The sequence below is a fragment of the Bidens hawaiensis genome, unplaced genomic scaffold (genome assembly GCF_021521415.1).
Source record: "Bidens hawaiensis isolate Kalapana, Puna unplaced genomic scaffold, B.hawaiensis_p1.1 tig00035504_1, whole genome shotgun sequence".
NCBI classification, from domain to species: Eukaryota; Viridiplantae; Streptophyta; class Magnoliopsida; order Asterales; family Asteraceae; genus Bidens; species Bidens hawaiensis.
In genome coordinates this window covers 188,167-198,558 of record NW_027496177.1, presented here as the reverse complement: position 1 = coordinate 198,558, position 10,392 = coordinate 188,167, and the positions used below count along the sequence as shown (strand labels likewise).

The 10,392-nt window shown below is 32.6% G+C and overlaps 1 protein-coding gene across 1 annotated transcript; it reads right to left on the bottom strand.

Moving 5' to 3' along the window:
* Positions 1-3,290: 3,290 nt before the first annotated feature.
* LOC143587436 (inosine triphosphate pyrophosphatase) lies at positions 3,291-9,319 on the bottom strand. Its single transcript, XM_077068731.1, has 8 exons — positions 9,167-9,319; positions 9,030-9,094; positions 6,356-6,419; positions 6,212-6,221; positions 3,885-3,916; positions 3,688-3,800; positions 3,508-3,584; positions 3,291-3,422 (listed from the first exon to the last, which is right to left on the bottom strand). Exons 1-8 carry the CDS (start codon positions 9,306-9,308, stop codon positions 3,314-3,316), a joined length of 612 nt encoding a protein of 203 aa, XP_076924846.1. The 5' UTR covers positions 9,309-9,319; the 3' UTR covers positions 3,291-3,313.
* Between the last annotated feature and the right edge of the window lie 1,073 nt (positions 9,320-10,392).

Genomic DNA, 10,392 nt, shown 5'->3' with positions numbered 1-10,392 from the left:
ACATATCCTGTCGATTTTGGTCCATTTTTCTTGCTGTATTCTGGCAAGTGTGTGTGTGCGGGTGTGTGTGTTTTATTCACACACTCCTTTGTTGTTGTGTCGTGCAACCTCGGCCAAGATCGAAGTGTTGTTCACAGTGTGGTTTGTGTTTTAGATCTAACTAGGTATATTGGTTTTAGGTCACAAAATTGGATTTCTTTTTTAAATTTCCAAGTTGTAATGTCGAAAATACTCGGTTTATGAAATGGAAAATGCAGGTTTTATTTTATGTTATATATATTTTATATATCACATTTATATATATTCTCTATTTAATTTAAATTGGTTTGCTATGTATTAGTTTGTCGTGTGGCTGAGACAAGAATCATCCTGTTCCAGCTTTTCCTCTATAAACAGAGGTTGGTGTGTTCATGATTTTGGTTTCTTAAATAATCATGTTTTCTTTAGTACCACCAAAAGGTTAGAAAGACTTGTTTATTTGTTTATTATTATTTTCTATCGTCAAAGCTTGTAATGATCTTGTCTCAAAAACATTAAAGAGCATTGGATCCATTTTCACTAGTTTTTTTAAATATAAAGAAATCCACTTTATACAAAGTTTTCTCCCACCAAAAATCTTAAGTGGGTCAACCACAAATTTGAACCCAAACCCATTTAAAGGGGGTCAGTTGACTCGTGTCACTTCTCCACATGGATTTTGAATCAAGAGCGAAATTTTAAGAAAAGAAAAACCTCAAAAGAGACTAATTATGGTACTTGATTTTCCACATAGAATTAAACATTGAGTTTTTGAATATTAAACCAGTTATATTGTTAAAATCATCATCATCATCATCGTACTCAGTATATCCCACCAATAGCAATGCTATGGTAGGGTCTGAGGAGGGTAAGATGTAGACAGCCTTACCTCTATCCCATAGGGATAGAGAGGCTGCTTCCAGTGAGACCCCCGGCTCGATAGTAGTTATATTGTTAAAATGTCACAAAAAATATAAACAAGCATATGGTAGTCTTTCACTTATAGCAAGGGTCTTCAGGGTGAGATATTAGACAAGGGTGTACAAAATGGGATCGAGGACGAGTGGGGCGAGATAGAAGCAGCGATCTTGTGGCTGAGGTGGATATGGCATGTATAGGTTTGTCGGATGTGCATCCCGACATGAGGAGGAAGCAAAGAAGAAAAATGGTTGATATGGAAGCGAGAAGCGTGAGAGCAGAATTATGGAGCAGAATTATGGTCCCACTATTTCGATACTAGAGGTGCCATGAAGCTTTTCTTCAGGGCTCTAGAGGGTATTGTCCATCCTAAAGCAAACCTTGCTATTTTCTCCTTGCACATTGAGATTCTTGGCTCTAAATATCCCTTATTTTAAATATAAAGTATAATATGCAAGTATCATAAAATGTATATATAACAAAAAAAAAAACAAAAAACAAAAGTAATAATAACAAGAAGTAGTGATAAAACTAGTAAGGTAGAATTAAACCGAAACACCAATACAAAACTAATGCTAATGAAGGAAAAACTCTAAACCCTAAACCCAACTATGGTATTAGATAATACTCGTGTGATTGCCCAAACACCAAAACCATTATCATCAATTTACCAGCTTCGAAACCGAATATATTATTATGGTATGTAGTTAAAAGTATGCATAAAATATAGAATTTAATAATTTGAACTTTTTGAAGTTGTTAGGATTTGAAAGTATTGGAATAATGAGACTTAAAGTTTAATATGTAAAGAAAATTACAAGAGATAATTTTAACCACCAAACGACCTAAAATCAATTTATGATCCCAAATACACTCACGAATCCAACCGGCTCAAGTAATCAGATACCCGACATGTATTACATATAAACTAAAGAAGCGCATTCGTAATTGACGAGTATTCCTCCATTCTAAAGTCACTCTTGGCAACAAACCAAACATCATATGCTCACATGCGTTTGCAATGAGTTGATAGATGCACGAAATAGGGTGTGGCCCTCCATGTGAGGTCTCCCTTGAATATACATGATTTAGGCCTTTTGACTCTAGGGTGCCTAAAATTCTTGAATTGACATATAAACAGTCCAACTGCCCCGTGCACACTTTGATCTTACCATTGTGCAACACACCCTTGCACAAGGTACTACTCAAACTCACCCAGATGTCAATCCCAGCCACTCAAATATTAGACATCTTCTGTACAACACTTCGCACGCTTCTATAGATGATATCACAAGACAGTTAAAACTTACACAACTCACAAATGACAAGGTGCCATAAAAAACGACAACGCATAGGCAAAACCGACACTCAATTGAGTCCTACAAGCAAACTGACTAAAAAAGAGCTAAACTCCCGACACGAGTCTGTAAATACTCATCTTAGAAGAATATAAATGGCTTTCAACAGTTTAACTAGAGAATAATTGATTTCTTAAAAATCTTTTTCCACTATGTTTTCGCTTCGCTAGGGGTGTAAACGAGCTAGCCACACCACTTGATGTGGTGGCAAAGGTGGTTTAGTTTTAAAACAGTAGTCGGGGGTTCTATCCCTACTTGATGTGGTTTGTAAATAATATATTTGGCTGTTCAAAAAAAAAAGTAAACAAGTTAGGCGCTTGTGAGTTACTTGAAAATGACTCGTTATAGCTTGAATCGAGCCAGGTGTAAACAAGCTCGAGCCTAAACCAGAGTAGGAGTTCAGTTTATGAACTAGCTTGAGTCAAGCTTCCTTGATTGGGCTTGCAAGCCTATTATTTCTATTATATTTTATTATAATAAAATATACTATAATTTATAATTTATATTTCTATTATATAATTTCTATTAATACATGATAATTGTTAATATATAATTTCTATTAATACATAAATAAAAAATAGAGTTAATTACACAGAAGCTTCCTGAGGCATACCAATATTGCATGTTTACTCTCCAATTTATGTGTGATCACTGAACACTTGCTTGACTCTTTGTAACATGTCTAACTTAAGGTATCCTTTGACTATGTCAGATTAAAGATATCATACATAAACAATTGGCAACAACAAAAGTGCATCAAAAGTCATCTAAAGTATAGTCAAAATGCATTAAACCTAATTGCAATTTGTATTGAATAGGCATGATTAACATTGTAATAATATGGTTACTTTTTTATTATACATTAAACTGACATCAACTATTTATGAAATTCAAGAAAAGAAAGGCAAACTTTGTAATGTATATTGAGATAAAGATACCCACAAAATACCATCTAGCGTTACCTTGTTATAAGTACAATATCAATCTAAAATAGCATGCACCCATACAAATAGTTTGACCTATGTATCAAATACATACCCGGCCTCTGCAAAGTGGGATTTCACCAATGCAAGAGCTCTCGATCGATGAGAAATCTTGTTCTTTTCTTCCTTAGGCATTTCAGCATAACTGTAACAACAAATATATAAATTAACTCAATATCTTTGTGTCACATGATCAAGAATTAATTTAATTAACGCAGAAATGGGATCACGTTTGTTCATAGCCATCCGGTTGGAAGACCGGGTCCCATCCAAAGTCGTTTGGTCCTCTTGCAGGAACAATCTTCCCCTAAAAGATAACATTTTGTGTTAAATTATTTCAAATCCTAATCAGTTTGACAACACCAACACAAAAGAAAATTGAAAACTGTCCGATATAAAATAAAGCATACCGGGGTCTTTCCCACAAATGTTATGGGTTCAGAATTTGGTCCTACAGCTAGAGAAAATATGCACATAGCATATGCAGATTTATCCTCATAAGCCATCAACATATTGTTTAGACCTACAAAAGTTATTCAAGTTATAAACAAGCATGATATTAGTTCAGGAACAAGATTAAACTTGGAATATAAACTATTTCACGTACCTTCGTGACCAAGCTTTTGAAGAAACCATTTGCTATGAGTCGGCAGAAACACCGGCAACAAAGTATAAGCATTAATGTTAGAATGGTACGAATTTTATGAAAATGTACAGATTTTTGCTCATATACTTGCAAAATCACTCATCATACAAAACTCCTAAAATATAGCTTCCATTATTATTTTAATGTATTCATGACTTTCGTATTTATCATTTAATGTGTAGTGTTTTTAAAATTCTGATTAGTACAACTCTACCCCCCTTTAAAGGAAACTCTGCCCTCATAAATTGCAACCACTGAACACTGAAGAAACTACCAATATAACAATTACACATAACAAATAAAAGCATAGCCCCAAACTCAAACATATCAAAGTCAAGGAAACAGAAAAACATCTCTCTAAGTTTTGTTGATTACAGGTTCTCATGATTGTTTCAGAAATATTTGGGCTTACAATTGACAAAAAACGGCCTTAAAAAAACCAAACTGAATAATTAACTCAAGGTTTAGTTTTTTATTTTGGAATCACCGATTCCTTCAGTTTATTTTGGTTTGCCATGCAATATACGACCAATTTCTCAATCAAATGAAGCTACTTTTTCCCTCAGCCGATTTGATTAATCCTCTAAATTTGCAAATCACCATTATATAGTACTTGTACACATATAAACACAAGATTTATAACTAATACGCTACTTAGTTTCGTAATTGAATGAATCATGAAAATGCAGATGTTATTGGTGAACTATTAAGAACAAACTTCATATATGGCAGATCACAGTTAGCTAGTACCTAGTAGTATCCAGGTACACTACTTGTATTTCATCATTTGTGAGCCATATCAACGGTTTACGGTGTTTAATCTTTATAAGGTCAAGGGTAGCTAACTCATAACTTTTCCATCCTTGATTTGTTGGGCCATTGGTTGATAAACCAAAATGATGACAAAGCCTAGATTCTTTTTAATAACCAGATTGTTTTAGACCTTTAGTCCAGGTTAAATTTTTAGCCCAAATTTTCAGTTATTAACTGAAAACCGAATCAGTCCTAGTCCCAAAACAGATAACGAAACTGTAGCGTAACTGGAACCAATTGATATAAGTCTATAAGAAATTCTATATAAACATGACGCATAGTTGGCATTTGGGGTCCATACCCTCCACCTTGATAGATATAAGTGCATAAGATCAATATATAAAAGATTTTGATGAATTATGAACAGTTAAATTGTGATATGAATTTTATTTTATTTTTGTTGCACAGCATATAAATGATATTTAAAATTACATAACTAAAAAGATTTAGTCATATTTCAAATGGACCCAGAATATTATGAGGTATACATTATTTAAATTATAGATCAACTATAAGTCGATTACAATTAATTAATTTTCATATACGCCTCTTACAATATTTAATAATAATAAAACAACTAGATTTTACATCATGTGTATATACAATTTGGAAAGTTCAAGATTTTCAACATGGACAAGTGCAGATTTGCCATTGTTGCGGTTGGTGCGCGTCTACAAACAAGCTTGGGGTTAGTCATACTTTGTTTTAACACATGCACTGCAACCATGCATTCGCTTTATTGGGACTATATATCAAGGATTGGTGACCTTTTTATGCTTATTGTAAGAAGCTATTTTTAAGGGATTATCTTCTCCAGAAAAGAGAAGGCATTTATTACACAGCCATGGTAAATTGGTTTGTTTTTACCACCCTATTTTAAGCGTTGGTTCATGTTAACTTCATGATAACTGTATATACCTAAGTTTTGATATGCAACAGTTAAGCTTTGTTTCAAGAATCACTTGGATTGAGAGCATCCTACAATTCAAGGCAATTCTAAATAAACCAGTTGTTAATTGCACAACGCTCTCAATCCATGTGGTCCTCAAAACAAAGTATAGGAACTGCATATTAAAACTTAGGTATATTGATCCGCTGGTTAAAGTATGAGGATTAAAACAAACCAAATTACCATGGTTGTATAACAAAAACCTTTATTTTCTTAGGAAAAAAAATACTCTCTTAGAAAAATCCCCAATCCTTAACATAGTCCTGGGTAGAGCTGATACATGGAAACATTGCATCAGACAAAACAAAGTAAGACTTAAATAAGCTATGCGCCAACCGCAACAATGGCGGATCGGTACTTGCCCATGTTTAAGTGATTTACAAACAAGATTTGAATGAATTATGAACAGTTTAACTTGCGATTGATGCTTTTATGTAAAAAAAAAAAACAACTTAACAGGAAGCCAAAAAACATCACCTTAATAAGAAGCAAAAGAAACAAAGAAATGCAGCCAATGGAAACTTACATGTAAGGCCCTGCAAACAAAACAATGAGGATATGAAAACAAAAACAGTAGAACTAACAAATATATATTATTAGTTAATAATCTATCAATGCTCCAATTGAGTGATCTAAAGCAAAAGAATTTGATTGTAAGTTTGTAACTAACCAGGAAGTCCTTTGAGAGCATTGAAACAGAGACACGTGTCCTCAACCAACACAGGGCCCTTCACCTACACACACAAACACATTCAATATAAAAACCCTAAAACTAGTTATCAATGTCTATTTTTTTTTAAAAAACACAAAATTCTTTTTTTTTCTTAAATCAAAACGATTACAATAAAGCGGCAGGCAAACAGGCAATCTATAACCAGAAAAAATGTAATCGATATAGCTCACAAAAACGTAAAACACACGATGAATTTGAATTAACTAACTCTCAATCTATAACCAGAAAAATATAACTCTAAAACTGATTACAAACTCATCCAACCATAACCACAACTTTGATTAGGTTATTACCATGACTCGATATAATTAGAGATGAACTCAGACTCCTAATTAAACAATAAATAAAACCCGCATATTTATCTACTACTCGAATACAACTCATTTAATTTATCCCTAATTGATTTAATTAATAACCCAATTCCATAACTCGAAACCGACCCACTTGACCCAACCCGACACCATCTTGTATTCAAGAAGAAATTACATCCAATAGATTGTACCTAGGGGAGAAACAAGCTGAGCCGCTCACAAGCTACTCAAGATTGAATCAACAAAATACTCGCAACGAGCCAAGCTTCAAATAAAGCCCGTTCAGTTATCGAGCCCAGGCTAGATCCTTGTATGAGAAGCTCATCGAGCCGGACAAGCCTTGTAAATTTTAAAAGATTTACCTCAACTTCTATGTATTAATTTCACACCCCGCGGGTTTATGTGTAGGTTTAGGGTATTATACGAGCTCCGGCCATTTAAGGTTTTTCTCAATAAATATAATAATAAATAAAAAAACATACAACATTCACAAATTAATTAATCTACCTATTCTAATAAAGTAAAATAATTGTGGACACTTGTCATCTTTTGGTTAATTCTCACAATTTTTTCCCTCCAAAACTATATATGTAATAATAGATCAATAATTATTCACTTTCTTTTTATACTCCATTTATATTATATCTATATATTTTTATAACTATAAATATTAACATATTATTTTACTATATATTTCAAAATACTTAGTGAATTTCAAAAATCAACAACAAATTATGTTTCTCAAAGATTGAAAAGAATATAATTTCAAATGCTATCATTCACATATTGTAATATGTAAATTGTAGAATATTGCAAATAAAAACAAAACTCAAATATGCTTTCATTTTACAAAGTAATTTTTTAATCATTAAATTATAAATATATGCTTAAAAGTTGATCAATTTCTTTAAAATCAATCCATTAATCTATTATTATTATTATAAATTGTCATATAAATTATAAATTATAAATATATGCTTTAAATATATCCATTTATTTTTTCGGTTAATTTAGTAAACTATATATATGTTAAAATGTAAGGATATTATATACGAATCACTTTCAGACATAACAAAGTTTATCATACTTAATTTCTTAGTCTTTTTTTATCAACGATTGTTTTGGGTTTTTTTGTGGAACTTTAATTTGAATTTATGGGTCAAAAGTAGGTAAATAGATTGTTTGTATAAGTTAACTACATTTAAGTCAAAATTTGTTATGGGTCAAAAATGGAAAACTTGAGGATTTTTAAAAGTTTGAGAATGCAAATAGATTTATCGTCAAATTTGTTATTGGTTCAAAGTGTTGACTTGAAAATGTCAAAGGATGAAAGTTAGAATTTCAAACATGATTCGGGCTTCAAATTTATTTTTAAGGGCATTTTTTGAAATAATCAAAAGGTTCGAGATTTAGCAAATTGACTATTTTTCCCTCGAATATTAAAATTTAAGAAAAGATGACGAACACTTTCGACATGCCACCCCCATGCCTATCAATGTTTCTAACTTTTATCAAATTTGAAATATTTATGTCAACATTAACTTTTCCTTCAATGGTGATCAGAACATTATATGGGAAGCATGTCATGCAAAGTTATGCTCAAATGAAACAAAACATTCACAAAATTGAATGGGTTAACATGTTATTTTTATGTTGTCATTATGACAAAGTCGAGAAGCCCTCTGAAACTTATCAAAATCTTTTTCATGGTGTAGATCAGAAAAACATAGTTCTTGAAGAACATCCGTCGTTACAATTTAATATTCTCATTTCCTTTGATGGGTGGTAAAGTGATAAATATATCAATAAAGGTAACGCTCCTGTTGTATTTAGACTGAGTGGTTAGAACTACTATCGTATGAGAAGTCTTATTTCCAAAATTAGTTCATAACCAAAATTCTTTCAATTATACATATACGGCACTGGGAATGAAATTTTCAATAGAAAGAAGCATTCTTGGGTACGTTTTTGCACGGGCAATTTTTTATTAAGTTTATTCAAAAAATCGTTTTGTGATATAAAATCAATTTATGTACACACAGTATAGATACAAACATAGATGTAATACATTTTTTCCTTTATGCTATGTAATTATTTGCTTTACTTGTAATTTTATAATTTGAATTATCCCGTGTGTGACACAGGCTCTAAAACTAGTTAGTTAATAAATCAAAAACAAGCCGATCCAGGGCCCAGTTCAAAAAAATTACTCACTTGCCAAGCTCGAGCTCTTATAAGTTAAAGCAAGCCGAGCTCGGGTTGTATACCCTCCTTTCCTAAACTATTCCCAACCATTCTACCTGATTAGCGGCCAATCGAGCTTTCTCTTTGGCAATATCTTCCGGATCGCCTTGTAACTCCGGCACTGTGAATTAAACAACCATGACGTCACAAAAACAGATTATTAGGGTTTGTAATTAAGTAATGTTATACGTACAGTCGAGTTTAAGTGACTGAAATGGAATTGATTGCCCTAATATAACTTTCACTTCTTCAAGCTTCTTCGCGTTTCCGGTCACGAACGTCACCGGAGGTAGCTTCACCAGTCCGTTTGCCGCCGCCACGCGCGCCGCCGCCATTTTCTGGTTGTTGGTTTTACGATTATTATCTCTGGCCCAAAAAGCTCTAAAAGCTTTTTATGGATTGCGAATTATGGGCCTGGGATTATTGTTTGGGCTAAAGCCTTTAGTGTGTTGGGTCAAGTTATGGGCCTGAAATTGTTATTACCTCATTAGTTATACATTTCAAGGTTTTAATTTTTAAATAAGTCATTAACAAGATTAATCCAACGTAGTAATGAAAATAATATTTAAGATTAACAAATGAAAGTTTATACTGAAAAGGACCGGTAACGAATCAAAGATGAAGACGCGGGTTAATGATTCTTTCAGCGTTTAGATTTTTATGTTATTATTGAGATTTAACTTATTTTCAGTTTTTTTTCATGTGGAATTACATGAGTAAAGTTTTTGATGATTGGAAACGTGCTTCTTGTGGGTGGACTTCAAATAACCGCCATAATGTGTGGAGTTCAAATGTTGAAATCGCTTTTATTTGTTGAAATTGTGGTCGGTTTTATCTTTGACTTGTAGATTATTTTACGTGTTTCATTTCTTCTTCTACCATAAAGTCGGCTTCTCATTTCCTATTGAATTTCCTTCTACAATTATGATCTTTCATCACCTGAAGCCCATTTTTAAGCCCCATTGCAAGATTTCTTTGTTATTAAATTTGGCGTATAAAATAAGCATGCTTCTTCGTTTCACCATAGTCCATAGGTTATTGTTTGTGATTGATTGTCAAACATAAATAGATATAACGAATGAGTGGGTTCGAGGTAAAATGACCAGCCATGGAAAACCTTCAATTGAGAAGTGAACAAAATTGTGTGCAGGACGGGAAGTTAATGTTTCTATTTGTCTTTGTGCTTTCGATAATAATTATATTTTTGTTATTTCATTAAAATTCACCAAAAAACTTGATAGACATCCGCTCTAGAGATCATCAGTGGGTGTTACATGCACTTGAGAACTACCAATATATTTTTTTTTAAAGTTTGTGGTTAAATTTGCAATATAGTTAACCTGAGGAGTCATCCATGTAATTAACTTGTGTTACTGTTATTATTTGAGCTTGGGTCAATACCCAAGTCTAAATTATCTA

Coding starts and splice junctions, on each gene's coding strand:
- LOC143587436 (XM_077068731.1), bottom strand. CDS start 9,308: ATGGCGGCGGCGCGCGTGGCGGCGGCAAACGGACTGGTGAAGCTACCT. Junction 3,801..3,884: donor TCAAAAGCTTGGTCACGAAG/GTACGTGAAATA, acceptor TAACTTTTGTAG/GTCTAAACAATATGTTGATG. Junction 3,585..3,687: donor CATTTGTGGGAAAGACCCCG/GTATGCTTTATT, acceptor GTTATCTTTTAG/GGGAAGATTGTTCCTGCAAG.